The sequence below is a fragment of the Lepus europaeus genome, chromosome 20 (assembly GCF_033115175.1).
Source record: "Lepus europaeus isolate LE1 chromosome 20, mLepTim1.pri, whole genome shotgun sequence".
Classification (NCBI taxonomy): domain Eukaryota; kingdom Metazoa; phylum Chordata; class Mammalia; order Lagomorpha; family Leporidae; genus Lepus; species Lepus europaeus.
The window spans coordinates 7,695,452-7,713,931 of NC_084846.1; the positions used below are offsets into that span (position 1 = coordinate 7,695,452).

At 60.4% G+C, this 18,480-nt stretch overlaps 1 protein-coding gene across 1 annotated transcript; it reads right to left on the minus strand.

Annotated features, from left to right (window-relative positions):
- Positions 1-171: 171 nt before the first annotated feature.
- On the minus strand, positions 172-16,579 carry RAB8A (RAB8A, member RAS oncogene family). The gene is made up of 8 exons (XM_062178622.1): positions 16,418-16,579; positions 12,914-12,974; positions 10,758-10,818; positions 6,796-6,873; positions 6,087-6,176; positions 5,596-5,661; positions 4,722-4,772; positions 172-1,499 (listed from the first exon to the last, which is right to left on the minus strand). The coding sequence occupies exons 1-8, from the start codon at positions 16,539-16,541 to the stop codon at positions 1,407-1,409; spliced, it is 624 nt and encodes a 207-aa protein (XP_062034606.1). The 5' UTR covers positions 16,542-16,579; the 3' UTR covers positions 172-1,406.
- Positions 16,580-18,480: the final 1,901 nt, after the last annotated feature.

Sequence of the window (18,480 nt, forward strand, 5' to 3'; positions counted from 1 at the left end):
GCCCCTGCACCCACGTAGGAGACCCGGATGGAGCTCCTGGCTTCAGACCGGCTCAGCCCTGGCTGTTGTGGCCATCTGAGGAGTGACCCAGGATACAGGCCCCCATCTCTGCCTCTCTTCCTTTCAAATAAATGAAAAAAAAATTTAAAGTGTGTGGTTTAAAAAAAAATCTGCGAACTTTCAAATGAGCTTTAATTTGTTTCCTTAAGTGCATTTATCGATGTAAACAGAGTATATTAGAGATTCCAGGGGGCGGCAGACTATCGCTGGTTTGTTGGTTTTAATTTGAAAAAAGAAAAGAAAAGAAAAAAAAAATCTATGATGCCAACGGTTTGGATCGACAGCAGCTTGGGAGGAATGGTGGTGCCCCTCCGGCCAGGTCACCTGGTCCCAGGCAGTCTGTGTCGGGGACAGCAAACTGCCCCCCCCCCCAGTCCCCTGTCCCGTCCCGGCCTGGGCCAGGGCTGGCGCCGTGGAATGCACGGGGTCTCGCCCCCTCCCCCGCCCCCGCAGAAGGCGTCACCCTCGCTCAAGGCCGTGTCCAGGGTCCAGCGGGAGGGGGGTGGGGTTTCCCGCTGGTTCCCAGGGTCACCAGGGGTTTGCCGCTAGAAATCAAAAAGACGGAAAATCAGTTCATGGCACTACGAATCTGGAAAAAGACAAAAGAAGAAAGGAAAAAAAACCTCCGCTGGAGAAAGAAATGTCCAGCGTGGAGCTGGCGGCAGGAGGAGGAGGGCGGGGCCGCACCGGGCAGGGGCGTGGCTCGGGGTCACCTGCGGCCCCTGGGCGCCCCGCCCCGCGGGCGGCTCCCTCCCAGTGCACGCGGGGTTCCCTTACTTTGTGCTTCCCTTTGGTTTAACAGTTAACAAGAAGGCAGGGGGGCGGGGGCGGGGATGGCTTTTGTCACTTGTCCCAAACTGAGAGAAGAGGCTTGCCAAGCGGGGTGCCAGGTGCTCGGGCCTGGCGGCGGCTGCCTCCCTCACTGGAGCCCAGCACCCCGGAACCCCCGGCTGGCCTTTGGGGGTGGGGGGCGGGCGGCGGCGGCCTTGCTTCCAGGGAGGGGGGGCGGGGAGCTGGCGCTGCGGCCCCGGAATCAGAGGCCCCGGGCGGGCGTGGGCGGCTGTGGACCCCCGCACCTCGGCTCCACCCCTCTCTCTCTCTCTCTCTCTCTCTCTGGGTACGCGATTTCTGCACGGGCCTCTTCAGCGGACGTCCCAGGAAAAAAGAGCCAATTCTTAACTTCTTCCATCTCCGAAGTGGACAAGGATTCTAGACAGTTACTAAAATAGAAACGATTTCTCAATGGCATTCTGGTGGCCGAGTGGGTGGGCGAGCGAGCGAGCGAGGGGCTCACTCGAAGCAGGCACAGTCAGCTGGGCTGAGCGAGGCTCAGAGCGAGGTGGTCCTCACAGGAGGACGCAGCGGAAGAAGCTGCTCCTCTTCTGCTGGTCCGAGGTGATGCGCACTCCCTGGCTGCTGCCCTGGGGGCTGCTGCCCTCCTGCAAACACAGGGGGGGGGGTGTCCCAGGGTGTGGCGGGTGCCCTCGGGCCACCCTTCCCAGCCCACCCCATCCACCAGTCCCCCCAGTTCAACCGTCTGCCCCACCTTCCAGCTACGACCCATTCATTCCCTTTCAACCAGCCAGCCACCCACCCACTCATCTACCCAGCCACCCACCCACGCATCTATCCACCCCTTTCACCCACCACCCACTCATCTACCCAGCCACCCACCCACCCATCTATCCACCCCTTTCACCCACCCACCCACCCATCTCCTCCAGCTGCAACTCACCTTTCCTAACCTTGATTTCACATCTCCCACTCACCCCTACCTTCCACCCACCCGCTCCTTTCCACTACACTCGCGGCACCTGCCGAGGCGCTAGTTTGGGACCCCTGGGTGCAACCTCCTGTGGCCACTGCTACTCAACACGTCTCTACGTCCTTGGGCCCAGGCCTGCCTTACCACTCCTCCCTTCTAGGGAGCCTTCCGCCTGTGCCGGGGACCCGGACAACCCGTCAGGGTCCCCACTGTTTACAGTGAGGACGCACCAAGCCTGTCTCCGTGTGCTCACGTCTCTGGGCCCTGGCCCCTGCCAAGCCGGGAACGCACATCTGGGTCTCTCTCCCCTAGTTTCTCCTCTCTCAGCGCTGGGTGACCCCTGGATTTACTCCACACTAACTATTTGAAGGCCTACAGGTGCTTTCCTGGGCCCTGGGCATGTGGTGGAGCACAGAGGTTGGACAGGGAGACCGAAATCCCTTTGAGGGAACAACGTGAACAGACTGATTCCCCCACAGCAGTGAACCATGGGTAGGGAGGCAGGGCCAGGTGGGGGTGGGAGGAGAGGAAGATGATGCTAGGAGGTGGTTTTTTTTATGATTTATTTTATTTATTTGAAAGGCAGAGTTACAGAGAGAGGTAGAGACAGAGAGACAGAGAGAGAAAGAAAGGTCTTCCATCTGCTGGTTCACTTCCTAGATGGCCACTATGGCTGGAGCTACGCCGATCTGAAGCCAGGAGCCAGGAGCTTCTTCCAGGTCTCTCACATGGGTGCAGGGGCCCAAGGACTTGGGCCATTTTCCACTGCTTTCCCAGGCCATAGCAGAGAGCTGGATCGGAAGTGGAGCAGCCAGGACTCGAACCGGCACCCATGTGGGATGCTGGCACTGCAGGCGGCTGCTTTAAACTGTTACGCCACAGCGCCAGCTCCAAGGGAGGTGGATTTTGCAAATTTCATTTGATTTGTAACAGCGAGTTGAGCCGCATCCCCTACTGATGAGCCGGTTCAAGTCCCAGCTTATCTGCTTCTGATGCAGCTCCCTGCTCACATAACCCAGAGAGGCATGGTCCAAGTACTGGGGCCCCTGCTGCCCACATGAGAGACCCGGATGGAGTTCCTGGCTCCTGGCTGGTGGCTTCAGCCTGGCCTAGTTCTGGCTGTTGCGGCCATTTAGAGAGTGAACCAGGAGATGGTGCTGTGGTATAGCAGGTAAAGCCACTGTCTGCAGTGCCGGTATCCCATATGGGCACCGGTTCAAGTCCTGGCTGCTCCACTTCCGATCCAGCTCTCTGCTGTGGCCTGGGAAAGCAGTGGAATATGGCCCAGGTGCTTGGGCCCCTACACCCATGTGGGAGACCTGGAAGAAGCTCCTGACTCCTGGCTTCAGATCGGCGTAGCTCCAGCCATAGTGACCATCTAGGAAGTGAACCAGCAGATGGAAGACCTCTCTCTCTCTCTGCCTCTCTTCCTCTCTCTGTGTGACTTTTTTTTTTTTTTTTTTTTTTTGACAGGCAGAGTGGACAGTGAAAGAGAGAGACAGAGAGAAAGGTCTTCCTTTGCCATTGGTTCACCCTCCAATGGCCGCTGCGGCTGGCACGTTGTGGCTGGCGCACTGTGCTGATCCGAAGGCAGGAGCCAGGTGCTTATCCTGGTCTCCCATGGGGTGCAGGGCCCAAGCACTTGGGCCATCCTCCTCTGCATTCCCTGGCCATAGCAGAGAGCTGGTCTGGAAGAGGGGCAACTGGGATAGAATCCGGTGCCCCGAATGGGACTAGAACCCGGTGTGCTGGTGCCGCAAGGCAGAGGATTAGCCTGTTGAGCCATGGCGCTGGCCTAGTAACTGACTTTCAAGTAAATAAATAAATCTTAAAAAAAAAAAAAAGAGTGAGCCAGCAGACAGAAGATCTCTTTCTGTCTCTCTGCCATTCAAATCAATCAATCTTTTAAGACATTTATTTGAGGGAGGGAGGGAAGGGGGTGGAGAGAGAGAAAGAGAGAGAGAACCAAAGGACCCAGAGTTGCTTGAAAAACCCCACCAAAGGCCAGTGTGGCTGGAGCAGAGGCGAGGCAGGGCAGATGGCCGGGTGCCAGGGTGAGCAGGGGGCGGCAGCCATGGCAAGGGGTGGGCGCCGGCTGGGCTGAGCTGTGACAGCAGCAGAGAGAGGAAAGACCAGGCGGGCGCGGTGGGCACAGTGGGCCCGAGGGCTGGGAGGACACGGACTCCCACCCCGAGGACGCACCAAGGCAGAGGGAGGAGCAGGTGGGCCAGGGTTTACTTCCAAAAACAAACAAACAAACAAACAGCTGGGGCGGTGTGTGCGGTGCAGAGCAAGGTGAGGCCATGGCCTGCGCCCAGTGCCCCATACCACAGCCCTGGGCCCCTGCCCCCGCCCCCACCGCGGGAGACCCGCATGGCGTCCCTGGCTCCTGGCCTCGGCCTAGCCCAGCCTCTCTGCAGCTTTGGGCGTTTGGGGTGAGCTTGCTCCTGCAGATGGAAGGTCTCGCGCTCTCTCTCCCTCTCCCTCCCTCCCTCTCTGATGCTTGCTCTGCCTTTCAGATAAATAAATACTCTTACCAAAAAAGAGAGAGCACCATACTGCTTAAAAGTAAATAATTACTCAGAGAGGCAGGAGGACAGAGAGGGCGCACCGCCCAGCGCCCGCAACGCTAGGGGGCGCTGCAGCCAGCAGTCCCGCCCGAGGCCGTCTCCAGCGTCTAGAACCACAACCCAGCTGAACCCTCTTCGTTCATTCCTGGGGCCCAGGGATTTGTTTCTGCGGGCGTGAGAGCGAGCGGTCACCGGCTGGCTGAGCGCTCGGCAGGCGGCGCCCCCACCCCCATCTTCTGCACACTTCTCTCTTCCCTGGCACCAACACCCTAGGCGGTGGGGCGGCCGTGGCCGGGGTCGGGGAGGCACAGGCCGGGCGGACTCACCAATTTTTTGTCCATTTTTGCTTTGATGTCTCTGGCGAGCGTGAAGAAGGCCTGTGGGACACGCAGATTGTCAGCGCTCTGTCCTACACACCCCTACACCACTCCTGGGCCGCCCACCGCGGGCAGGCAGGGCACTCCCGGCCCCGCCCCCCTCCTGGCCAAGGTCAAGTCCCCCAGCCTGCAGACCAGCAGACTGAGGCGGGAGGGAGGCGGGGGTGGACGGCCCAGGGCCTGGATTCCCGCTAGCCAGCCACCTTGGGACGGCTGCCCGAGTCCCCGCCTCCCGCCGCTGGCCACGGGCACCCGGGGCAGCAAACTGGCAGATGGGAGCCCTCTGTCTCTTTAGGCATGGCTTGCCAAGATCTGATTTTTGTTTAAAGCAGATTTGTTTGTTTGTATTTGAGAGACAGAAGAAGAAGGACAAACAGAGCTCCCGCCCCACCCCTCCACCCCCCAACGCCGGCAGACAGCTGGGGCCAGGCTGCAAGCAGGCGTTGGAACTCCGCCCAGGTTACCCCGCGTGGGCGGCAGGGGCCGAGGGCTTGAGCCATCCCCGGCTAAGGTGGCGTGGGAAGCGGGGCCAGGTCTGACAGGCCCTCCCGGGACGGGTGCGAGCGCCCCCTGCAGGCGCCTTGGGGTTGCACCAAACGCCCGCCTCCCCCACCTCTCCACTTGTGCATCGCAGCCCATTCAGCCGGGAGCCGAGACAGCGCAACCAAGGGCGGGCAGGGGCCGCACGACCCGCTCTGCGCCCGGGGGAACGCAGCGGTGGCTCCTCGAAGCCCCAGGCCCGTCCCTCAGGAGGCCGGCTGCCCACCCATCGGCGGGGCAGGGGGACGGCGGCGGGTGCCCACGCCCCACGCTGCGGACTCACGTTCTCCACGTTGATGTTGGCCTTTGCACTGGTCTCCATGAACTTGATCCCATAATCGAGGGCCAGCTGGGGAAGGGGGGAGGGAGGCACACGTGTGGGGTGAGTCAGCAGCCAGGTGCCCTCTCTGGCCTCATGCGTGTGTGGGGGGGGGGCAGCAGCAGATGGGTTGGGGCTGGGGGAGCACCCACGGCCCCAGCTGGGTCAGGAGAAGCCGGCCATGGGCACCCCTTGGGCACCTGCGCTAAGTGTGGCCCAACAGGGAGGGCAGAGGCGGCCTGGAGTCCAGCGGCCATTCCCCCCACCCGTTTGCTAGGACCCTGACAGTGGCTGGCCGTGCGCTTCCTGGTCTCTAGTTCTATGCCAGGCACCCCACTGGGGGACCAGCTCATCCTGGGGCCGCGCCCCCCCAACCCCTCACTTCCCAGCAAGCCAGGCAGGCGCACTGGCCTTTCCAGCGCCGGCCACTAGGGGGCGCGCCCGGCCACACCCACCTTTTCTCCCCGCTCCTTGGAAACTTGTCGCTTGTCGTTCACGTCGCACTTGTTCCCCAAGATCATCTTTTCCACGTCTGCGGAGGCGTGCTGAGGGGGCAGAGGCCGGTCAGCCGGGCCAGCCGGGCCTGCAGGCCGGCGCCCCTGCCCCCCAACATCACAGCGCCAGAGGTGCTCTCCAGGACCCGGGGGAGGAGGGGACACACTCGAGAGGGGTCCAGGGGCCGGCCCAGGTCACACGGCCACCGCCATGGTCACGGCCACCGCCGGGTCGGGCCCGTTTCCTGGCCACACCTGAGGCTTCAGCAGTGCCACCTGCTTAGTCAGCAAAGCTGCAGGCCCCGCCTCCATCCAGGAAGACGGGGTTGGGGGGGTGAGGTCAGCGCCTTGGGGGAGCGGGCCCATGACAATGCTGGCTTTTGTCCCCCACCCCGCCCCCATGGCTCAAGGTCTCCTCTCACAGCCAGCTGCTGGCCTGAACACGGGGCGCTCCTCTGACCTCACAGCCCCGCAGCAGACAGCTCAAAGTACAACCCGCCACGCCCTGCCAGTGCTTCCAGAACCTTCCCTCTAGACGGCAACGCCCTGCACCTCCCTGCCTCTCGGGACCGCACAATCGCTCCACCGACCGGCCGGGTTCCCCAGCGGCAGCTCGGGGAAGGGGATGAGGCCCGGGGGTCTCTGGGACCCGCCCCGGAATCTCGGCTACCTCCTCAATGTTCCGAATCCAGTTCCGGATGTTGTCGAAGGACTTCTCGTTGGTGATGTCGTAAACCAGCATGATACCCTGTAGGGGGGAATGCCCAGGCTCAGCCGGCTGTGGACCCTGGGGAGGGGCAGAGGGGTCCCCTCCCAAGCATGGGAGCCTGGGCCCGCCGGCAGCCAAGCCTGAGGGGTCCCGGAAGCCAGCACCCTGATCCCCCATCACCCTTCTGCAGGGTCACTGGGCTGGGGCCTGCGAAATCATTGGGTCCGGCTGTGCCAAGGCAATGGTGGGCAGGACTGGAAATTCGGCCAGTCTAGATGGCAGGCTGATTTTTAAGCTGATCGTTGTGTATGACCCCTGGACGATGTTATAAATGGCCCCAGGGGGAAACAAGGCCCCCCCCCCAACCCCTGGTACAACTAGTCTCCCCTGTCTTGGCCTGCCAGGCACCGGTCCTGGCCCGACACCGGAAGTGACCCTTTGCAGCCCCTCTGGCCGTGAGCTGTGTTCCACGGGCCCCTCCACGGTGACCTGCCTCCCCACTGCCAAGTTGCATCCCAAGCCTGGTTGGTGCGGCCTGCTCCGGCACATGCAGCCACCGTAGTCCCTACGCTGCAGACCAGGGACTGGGGACAAGGGTGGCTGGTCCCCTGTCTACTGTCACATGAGATGACTTTTTTATTTTTGGTAAATCCCTAAGGTCAATTACTTTCATTAATTATTATATAGTTAAGAGGTGGAAAGACAGAGATCTCCCATCTCATCCACTGGTTCACTCCCCAGATGCCTGCAAGGGCCAGGGCCGGATCAGGCCAAAGCCAGGAGCCAGGAGCTCCGTCCAGGTCTCCCACGTGGGTGGCAGGCACCCGTTTTTGAGCCATCACCCGCTGCCTTGCAGGGTGTGCATTTGCAGGGAGCTGGGATCTGGGAGCTGAGCTGGGACTCAAACCCAGGCCCTCTGACAGGGGATGCAGGCGTCCTGAGCCACATCTTAACCACTGTGCCTGATGTTTGCCTGGCCCGCGAGGCCCATCATGTGCCAGCCAAGGCCGTGGATGGCGCAGGGAGACCCTGGTGGGCAGACCCCGTGATGACAGCATCGTCAAGGGCTTCTGCCGTGCCGCTGCCCTGGCACCCTCAGGGACAGGAGTTCCCGGGGCGGGAGCAGGAGGGCCCTCCGACCCCTTCACCCAGGGCCCAGGATTCCCACCACCAAACCCTCAGGAGTCCAGATTCCGGAACGCACCCTCAGGGGGCCACGCGGCTCCCTTTTGGTCCCCTCCCCCGCAACTGTTCGCAAACTCACCCCGGGACACCAGGCTGCGGTGGTCACCCTTGCTGGGATGGCAGCTCTGAGCTGCCGAAGGCGTGGCCGGCACGACCTCGGGGCTGGATTGTCCAGGTTTAAATGACTTGAAACTCAAAGGGAAACACGTGGAGAGTGGGCCCTCCTGTCCCCTACCGCCCCGACCTGCCAAGGGTCAGCCAGGGGCTGGGGGGGACTGAGTGCCACTTAAATGGTGCTGGACACGGTCTGAGGCTGCTTAGTCTAGTTCATCGGCGGCTAGTGGGGGATGGAGCAAGCTGTACCCTCTCTGCAGGGCAGGGCCCTGGGCTGAGCCTCTGGCGCCTTTCGGTAGGACAATAATGAGGGCCGGGGTTTGGTGTGGCTGCTAAAATGCCACACCCCTTGGGACACCCACATCCCGACCTGGAGGGCCTGGGTTTGAGTCCAGCTCCCTGCGCACGCACGCGCTGGGAGGCAGCAGGTGTCAGCCCAAGTGCTTGGGGTCCCTGCCTCTCTCTCGTGGGAGACCAGGCTGGGGCTCCTGGCTCCTGGCTTCAGCCTGCTCCAGCCCCTCTTGCGGCAAGCATTTGGGGGAGTTGAGTGAGCAGATAGAGGATCTTCGTCTCTGTGCCTTTCACATAAAAAGGAAAAAAAAAAAAAAGCCCAGGGATAGTAATGACCTGTCCATTTAGGTTCACGGTCAAGGTGCAGCAAGATAACCCCGGCTAAGACCCAGGGCTGGGGGGCTGCTGCAGGGGAGGGCCTGGAGAATGGGGTGGGGTGAGACCAAGCCTGAGGCCACACAGCTCTTTGCTTTTTTTTTTTTTTTTTTTTTGACAGGCAGAGTGGACAGTGAGAGAGAGACAGAGAGAAAGGTCTTCCGTTGCCGTTGGTTCACCCTCCAATGGCCGCCGCGGTAGGCGCGAGGCGGCCGGCGCACCACACTGATCCGAAGCCAGGAGCCAGGTGCTTCTCCTGGTCTCCCATGGGGTGCAGGGCCCAAAGACTTGGGCCATCCTCCACTGCACTCCCTGGCCACAGCAGAGAGCTGGCCTGGAAGAGGGGCAACCGGGACAGGATCGGTGCCCCGACCGGGACTAGAACCCGGTGTGCCGGCGCCGCAAGGTGGAGGATTAGCCTAGTGAGCCGCGGCGCCGGCCCACACAGCTCTTTGGAGTGCCCCCTGCCCCTCTCTCCACGGGAGTACCGTGAGGTGAGGGGGAAAAACAGTCGCTTAATTTTAATGAGGACCACTAAGGTTGCACTGTGCTCGGGTCAAGTTTCCATTGTGCTCCGTGCGCTGCGGGGCGGCACGCTCTGAATACTTCATGTCTCCCTGGAGGGCTCCCAGGCGCGGGGCACTGCCTGCCTGGTGCCCACGCCCTGGTGCTTGGTGTGGTTAAGTGATGGGGGGGTTGCTGTGGAGAGGGAGCTGGGGGTGGGGAGACAAACACCTGGAAGGATTCCTGTTGGGTTCCATTTTTCCAAGTAAGGAGATGGATGGAGTGAGGGTGGGTGACCCAGGCTCCCGGCTTCCGTTCCAAGGGGCCCACCTCATACGAGTGTGATGGACTCGGGACCCTTAGGAACAGGACCCCGCCCCTCTCCCATTCATTCCTGACTCAGGCCCAGAGAGTGTTCTGGGGGGCCGGGGTTGTGGTGCTGTGGGTTAAGTCAGCACCCATGTGGGTGCTGGTTTGAGTCCCGGCTGCTCCACTTCTAATCCAGCTCCCTGCCTATGCGCCTGGGAAAGCATTGGTGATGGCCCAAGTGCCTGGGCCCCTGCCACCCATGTGGAAGACCCGGATGGAGTTCCAAAGTCCTGGCTTTGGCCTGGTCCAGCCCTGGCTGTTGGGGGCCATTTGGGGAGTGAACCAATGGATGGAAGAGCGCCCCCTCCCACGCCCCCCATCACTCTGCCTTTCAAATAAATAAAGAAATAAATCTGTAAAACAAATAAACTGAAAAAAATATCTGAGAGATGACGGCTGGATCTCCCAATCACGTCACCCAGCTGCCACAGCCCTGGGCACCAGAGCCAACGGCCAACAGCCTGGACCTATCAGGTCCTGGTGGAGCGGCCAAGTTTTCAGTAGCGAATTCCATGGAGGATGACGTGGGCCACGGGACCGGGCCGAGATGTTGGGGCATGCCGGCCCATCTCACCCATTTCGCCCGGAGGAACCGGCTTTAACCTGGCACTGGCTCAGATGCCAGACTGGAGTGGGGGGGAGGGGGAAACACATGTGCCTGGGGGTGATTGGGCAGGGCGCACGGCCTTTTCCAAAACCTAACTCGGGACCTGGGTTCCATAGAAACATCCGGGCTTTGGACTCAAAGCCCTGGGGGGATGTTCATTTCCACTTCAGGGAAAAGCCACACATGGGGCTGGAGCTGTGGCATAGTGGGCTAAGCCTCCGCCTGTAGCGCCGGCATCCCATACGGGCGCAGGTTCAAGACCTAGCTGCTCCACTTCCAATCCAGCTCCCTGCTGATGCGCCTGGGAGGGCAGCAGAGACGGGCCAAGTTCTGCACTCAGAAGAAGCTCCTGGTTCCTGAATGGCCCAGCTCCGGCTGCTGTGGCCATTTGAAGAGTGAACCAGCGGATGAAAGACCTTTCTCTTTGCCTCTCAAATACATAAAAAAGCCACACCCAAATCAAACCTCTAGTCCGTACCATTGCACCCCTGTAGTAGGCCGTGGTGATGGTCCGAAACCGCTCCTGGCCAGCCGTGTCCCTGAGCATGAGAAGGAGAAATGGGGTCAGTGACACCAGTGGGGGCCAGGACACCTGCTTTCTCCTGGGGCGGGAGCGGACGCCTGGGGAAGACAGAGCTGGGCGGGGCCTGGCTCCTGGCACGGAGGGGCCTCCGTGTTTGGTTGAAAGATCAGGGCCAAGGTCATGGCAAGACCACGCCTCTGGTTCCAGGGTTCTTACTGTGGCCCCAGCTCTCTCCCTAGAGGACTCTGTATGTATGCACTGCACAGAAATGCCTCACCTAGCACCAAGCTGATGCTTTCGAAACTTATTTACTTATTTTGTGGGCCGGCATTGTGGCACAGAGAGTTAAGCTGTTGCTTGTGACACCAGCAGCCCACATCAGAGTGACCCGTTTTGTGTCCTGGCTGCTCTACTTCTGGTCCAGCTCCCTGCTAAGGCGCTCCCTGGGAGGCGGCAGGTGAGGGCCCAAGCAGGTGGGTCCCTGCCGCCCACGTGGGAGACCCGGATGGAGCGCCTGGTTCCACTCGAGCCCAGCCCCGGCTGTTGCAGCCATTTGGGGAATGAACCAGTGGCTGGAAGATTTCTCGTCTCTCCCTGTCACTCTGCCTTTCAAATAAATCTTAAATACAAAAAAGCAACATATTTATTTCTATTTATTTGAGAGGCTGAAAGAGACAGAGAGAGCTCTCATCCACTGATTTATTCTCCAGATGCCCACAACAGCCCAGGGCTGGGCCAGGCAGAAGCCAGGAACCGGGAGCTCCATCCAGGTCTCCTACGTGGGTGGCAGGGACCTCTAACTAGTTGAGCCATTGCCTGCTGCTTCCCGGGGAGTGCCCTGGCAGGGAGCTGGAATCAGGCTTCGGGCTGGCCCAGTCCCGACCACTGCAGCCATTTAGGGAGTGAGCCAGTAGATGGAAGATCTCTCTCTCTCTCTCTCTGGAACTCTGCCTTTCAAATAAATAAACAAGCCTGAGAGCCAGAGCCAGCGCTCTCATCCACTGATTCACCCATCAAATGCCCCTCAGTGGTCGGGGCTGAAGCTGGGGCCACAGACTCAATCCAGGTCCCCCATGTGGGAAGCAGAAACCCAGTGAGCAAAGCTGTCCCCGCTACCTCCGAGTCTGCAGTAACAGGAAACTTGGGGCAGGAGCCCGAGCCAGGAACTGAACCCAGGCACGCCTGACATGGGACCCGCTGTCCTGCACAGAGTCCTACCCACGGCATGGCACACTCTGACTAACGTGAATTCAGTCTCCCTAGTACAACGGGCTGCAGATCAGTGCCCATGCAGGGGACTTGGCCACTCACGACTTCCCCAATTTTACGTGTCAGGGAAGTCACCCTCAGCTCTGAGGGGTGGAAGTGGGTCTCCCCAACTGGGCTTGGCCTTGGCTGAATTTCAGTTCAGGGTATGTGTGTGTGTGTGTGAGTGTGTGTGTGTGTGTGTGTTGGGGGGCTGGGTTTCAGGTCTGCATGCCAGGAAACGAGGCTTGGGCTTCCCCAGGAGAAAAAAGAGGAAGTGCTAGTAGACCTTTACACTCTAGTATGAGCTGATGGGCTCCAAAGGAAAGGTGCAGTCAGGGCGGCTCCACACCTGGGCATGGACCTGGACTTTGTCCACGTCAGAATGCTGGGCCTGGCTTGGAGTCCCAGCTCTGGCTCCTGACTCCAGCTCCCTGCTCATGCAGGCCCCCTGTGAGGTAGCAGATGATGGCCTGGGTCCCTGCCACCCATGTGGGAGACCTTGGACGGAGTTCCTGGCTCCCAGCTTCAGCTCTGGCATCTGGGGAGTGAACCCGCAGACGGGAGTTCTGTCTGTCTCTTGTCTCTCAAATTAATCTCAAAAAAACAAAAACAACACAGAAGGTTGAGCTAAGTGGGCCTGGGGTGATGTCCCCAACAGGTGTGGACACAGTCCCCTGGGCCACGGCAGCAGTCCCTGATGGGGAGAGCACTCGAGAGCTTTTGAAGACAGCCTGATGGCAGCCCTGGGCACCAAGAGACGAAGGCTAAGGTCATGGGGTGTGGGGGTGGGGAGGGGCAGGCACCAAGGGCTCCTGGCTCCAAGTGCTCGCCAGGTTCAGGGGCTTCCCCAGAGCACCACTTACCATATCTGTAGTTTAATTCTTTTGCCATCGAGTTCTATGGTCCTAATTTTAAAGTCAATTCCTGAAAGAAGAGAAAAGAAAAAAAGAAGACCCATCACTGTCAGCCATTGTCCCGGGCGCTGTCTGGGGGCGGGCTCAGCCAACCTATGTTTCTGGGGGAACGGTCACCTGTCTCCGCTTGGGGGTTCACCTGCCTGCTGCTGGGGGTGTGTGCCCTCCGCCTCCTCCCCAGCAAGTCTGGAAGCATCTGGAGACCCTCTCCTTTCCCAGAACGGGGTGCCTGAGGCTCTCAGAGCCGACGGGAGCTGCCCAGAGTGACAGGTGGTGGGCACACCCAGGAGCTCAGGCTGCCAACGTCTTTGGTCTCCTCCCTTGCCAATGCCGCCAGCTGTGCCTGTCTCCCTGTCCCACGCGGCCCTGCACTGTGCTCCATCACACACCCCGAGGCACCCAGGCCGTGTCCTTTCTTGCCCCAGGGCCTTTGCACACGCCAGTCCCTCTCTGTGGCTGGCTTGAACCTCTGCCCATCAGCTGTGCTAATTTCTCCTCCCCCGGGGTCACTTCCCAAGACACTGTCCTGACCTTACCTGCTCCTCCTTCCCCACTTCCTGCTTCATCTCCTTTGCCAAGGGTGCCTTTGCGGGGCCCTCACAGCCGGCACCCCAGTGCTCTCCTGTAGCTCTAACCAGGTCACCAAGCAAACCTCTGCTCCAGACCTTTCTGTGGGTCCACTGGCCGGTGACTGGACCAACCCAAAGTGGAATACTGCCCAGCCACAAAAAGGAACAAAGCGCCCACACTCGCTGCAGCAGGGATGCACCCTGGAAGCCGTGATGCTGAGCGAGAGAAACTGCACGCACGAGGCCACACCCCTTCTACCTTGTGACAGAATGTCCACAGCAGCAAGGCCACAGCCACCGGGCGTGCGTTCGGCGTTGCCGGGGGCTGGGGAGGATGGGAGATTGGAGGATTGGCGGAGGAGGGTGGGAGTTTCTGTACAGCACGACCAAAATGCAAAACTGATTGTGGTGAGTGTACAAAAAGCACCCCTGAATTGTACCTGGTTAGTGGGTGACACCGTACGGCACCCGATTATCTCACTGAAGCTGTTACAAAGGGGCTGGTGCCGGCATCCCGGATGAGCGCCGGTTCAAGGCCCAGCTACTGTGCACTTCCGATCCAAACGCCCTGTGGATGCGCCTGGGAAGGCAGTAGCCGAAGATGGCCCAAGTGCCTGGGGCCCCTGCCACCCACATGGGGGACCCGGATGGAGCTCCAGGTTCGTGGCTGCAAACCCAAGCATGCACCTGAACTCTGCCCATTAGCAACTTTGCCAAGGCAATGGGCTGCAAGCGGCTTCCTCGCTGCTGTCACTTACAGGGACAGGGACAAAACGCCCAGCCTCGTGATGCTGCTACCTCCCCTCCTGATGCACCCGAGCCAGCTCCGAAGCTCTGGCTCCAGGGCTGACGCCCAGATGTCCATGGAAGGCGGCTGTCATGCCACAGAGCCACAGGGTGTAGGTGGCCGCGCGTGGTGAGGGAAGCACTTGCACAAACATCATCTGTCTCGCGGAAGGCACGGAGCGGGGTCCCCGAGGAGTTGGTGGGGACTGAGCCAGGCTGGTAGAGAATGGATCGCAGGGAGCCTCAGGGCCAAGTTCACACCACAGATGATGGATGGAGCTCCCGAGAACGGGCCTTGGCAAGACGTAACCCCAGGGAAGCAAATGAACAGCCGTTCAGTCCCCGATCTATTAAGAAAACCCAGAGGGGCACCCGATACCAACATCCAAGGGCTGCTGTGCCCTGAGTTCTGTCTCAGGGATGACGCAGTTGGGCGCGGATCCTTGGCACCTCCTGTCACCGGGCTGTACAAACTCAAGACGCACTGTTCAGTCGCCTGAGCCCTACGGCAGCCCTCTGTCCTGCGGTCCTCCTGGGCTCTAGGAACACGCGAGGTTCAATTAGCAAGCGCACACTTTACGAGGCCTGTTAACTCCAAGGTCACGGTGAGCGAAGCTTTCCTAGAAGCCTGAGCCCCGTTAAGGCGGCTCCAAATGTAACAGGAAGAAGGCTGGTGTGGCAGGGCAGGACAGGACCCTGGCTCCAGTGCCACCTCCCGCCACGCGAGGCGACTCCAGGAACCAATTGGCCTCCCCCAGAGTGTCGCTCTGGGTCACGCGTGGCCATTCATTCATTGTATGGAGTCCTAATCCGAAGACACGGGGCTCAGAGAGGGGTAGTGATTATTCCAGGGCAAAGAGCAACAGGAAAGCAGGCATGGTGACCTCCAGGGCCTTCCTCTGCCCAGCACGGTGGGGTTCTGGGTGATAATGAGATGTGGCTCAAGTGCCATGGGGTGGCGGCAGTGGTGGGGTGGGGTGGGGGGAAGCCATTCCCTAAGTTTCCTCAGTCTGGGGTCAACCCCTGGGCTGGGTGACTGTCCCCTCTGCTTCCTGAACAGGGCTACCTAGCTCGCAGGCCACTGTGGGACGGCTGTGCCTCCCGGGTCCAGCCTTGTCATCGTGGGCAGGGGCTGGCTTTTGTGGCATGGTGATGAGAAGTGAGCAGGGCCGACAGAAAAAGACAAGTGGATTCCGCTCAGTCGCCACGTGGGGTGGCCCGGCGGGAAGCGCCATTCCCACAAAGGGACAACCACGGAGTCCTGGGCCCTGTGATAGGGAGTGGGTGCTGTCTGTGGCTTCTCACGGAGCCTTGTATCTTGCATCTCCTTGGGGGAGGGGGTGACAGGTCCCTGGGCGGGCAGCTGTCACTCACTGGGGCTGTCACCCTTGGGTGGGATAGAGGGCGGGGCAGGGTAAATGCTCCTCACTCTCCCTCACTATTCCAGGGCCAGGGAAGGGGCTCAGTCCCTAAAGTCCAGTCCCAGAGGGAAAAGCAGGAGAGAGAGAAGTGGGGGTTGCAGTGTTGCTCCCAAGTGGCTCCTCTGGGCTGTCAAGACGCATCGAGGTTCAAGTCTCATCCGTGCCATTTATTCTGCAGGTTGTGTGACCTTGGACAAATCCCCCCGGCCACCCTGAGCCTCAAATCCCGCATCCGCGAAATGGGTTCGTGACAAACACCTTCACTTGCAGCCCCGGGAGGGCGCGATCACGCAGCTGGCGGAGCGCAAATGCCCCAGCATCCACTTCTGTGCGACCGACCCCTCCCACAACGCCCACAGATGAACTTGGCTTGGCAAGGGGCTGCGAGGACGGCACGAGGGGATGGGCGCCAAAACCCCAGCCCGGGACCGACACTCCCTACGGAGCGGGCTGAGAGGCGGGAGCCTCAGTCTCCCCACTCGCCAAACAGGCACTGGTCCCCAGCACCACCACGGCCCGGGAACCCGCGAAGCGCGGCGGGGCCAGCTGCTCGGCTCCCTTCAGGCCCCCTGAGAGCCCGCTGCCCCTCGGCCAGGGTCGATGCCTCAGCCCCAGCCCCTCAGGGGCGCGCCCGGCCCGGGCCTCCGGCGCCCCCGGCCGCTCCCCAGCCCCGCTACCTATGGTGGAGATGAAAGTGGAGTTGAAGGCGTCCTCGGAGAAGCGGAACAGGACACAGGTCTTCCCCACCCCCGAGTCCCCGATCAGCAGCAGCTTGAACAGGTAATCGTAGGTCTTCGCCATATTACACTCTCTCCTCGACGGGAAGTGCGGCCAGCGCCTCGCCACTGGCCGCTGGACCCGTCCATCAGCTCCGAGCCCGCCCCTCATTGGCTCCCGGCCCGCCGCGCGTCACCGCGGCCGACGCCCGCCCCCGAGCCCCGCCCGTCGCGGGGAGACCTGAGGAAGGGGCGAGCGGAGCGCGGAGCCGGAAGCTGCTCGAGCGCGCTTCCCATTGGTCGGCGCTCGGGACAGGGCGGGCTGGGATTGGCCAGCGGTGAAAAGTCGAGGGGCTTCAAACAGGGACCGGAGCGGGGGTGTGGCATCCCGTGTCCCCGCCTTCCTCCCCCCGCCTCGGGCATTTTTGAGGCCCCGCCCCATCCTCTGAGGGGAGGGGGCGAGTCGGGAGCGGGGCCAACGGCTTCGCGCGCCGGCAGCCCAGGGGCGGGGCCTGGTGGATACGCGCACGCGCACTTAGAAGATCGTTGGTCGCCGGCAGAGGGCGCACGCACGTGGAGGAGCCTCTGGGGCCCGCCTTGACGGCTCGCGCAGCCGCAGTAGGCGCCAAGGCGAGCGCGGGAAGGCTGGGTAGCCAGGCAACGCCAAGTGGAGTTTTCCGCGTCAGGCCCGTCAGTGGGAGCCGAAGAGGAAACAGAGCGATCCGGGAGCTCATCGAGACAGAAATGCAGCCCCTCGAGACGGGCTGCGGGCTCTCGGCCAAGAGCAATATCCAGGCCTGGGCGACCTGAGCTGCTTTCCCGCCGCCAGCTGCGCCCTGAGGAGAAATTGGGACGCCTCTGGCGAGACCCGCCTTCGGACCTAATTAGAGGCTGTCCCGGCCACCTTCAGCTTCCAGTGTCCACCCCCCAGCCTCGTCAGCCTCACGCCCAGCCTGCTGTCTGAGGCGGTCAAGTCACCCGCCCGGGGACTCAGGGCGGCGGCAATTCTAGGTCACGTTATGGAGCGTTGCGTCTGTGCCTGGCGGTGGTCACCAACACTTAAAAAAAAAAGTATGGGGCTGCTCCACTTCTGAGCCACTTCCCTGCTAATGTGCCCGGGAGGGCGGCCAAAGATGGCCCAGGTGCTTGGGCCCCTGCCACCCACGTGGGAGGAGCCAAGCTCCTGGCTTTGGCTTGACCCAACCCCAGCTATCCGCGGATGGAAGATATCTCTCCCTGTCTGTAACTCTGCCTTTCAAATAAATAAATCTTTTTTAAAAAAGTTTTATTATAGTTTTGTATTTTTTCTTCCTATGGTGGGAAAACAGGCCCACAGGAGATTGACTTTCCCAGGCTCTCAAGTGGGAAGTTAGTTTTTGAACTCAAACCACCAAGCATCAGAGAACCAAGGTTGGAACCACTGGGGTTTGTGCCTCTCAGCGATGGTCCAGTCTCTTGTAGGTCACACTGGGGGCATCAGAGAGGCCTGGAGGCTTGCCTAAGGCTCTCTGGAAGATGGCCCTGGCCTCTCCTCCACACTTCCTAGGCTCATTCTTCCGCTGACCTCACTCAGGGTTAAGAAAACTTCAGCCAGAGCCACTGACCACTTCATAAACCTCAGCCTCTGAGGTATTTGACAACTCGACCACTAACTGTGGAAGTGATTTTTTTTTGGTTCTCTCCCTGATTTTATTTCTATTGTGTCTGCTTCCCCATTTCTGGGTGCTGCTTCTTTGGAAGATTTCTATTTGTGCCTTAGATGTTTATGTTCCTCATGGTTCTGTCTCTGGTCTCAATTTCTGGGTGATCTCATTCAGTCTGGTGGCTTCTAATACCTCCACACTGACGAGTCTCATTTCTTAAGCCATAGCTCACCATCCCTCCATGTCCAACTAGTTTCTTGACATCTACTTTTGGATTTGCCAAAGATAACTTCACACTCACTATGTCCATAACTAATCTCATCTACTCACATTCACTTACCCGGAGTTACCTTTTGACTCATCTCTCACATCCTGCTTTTT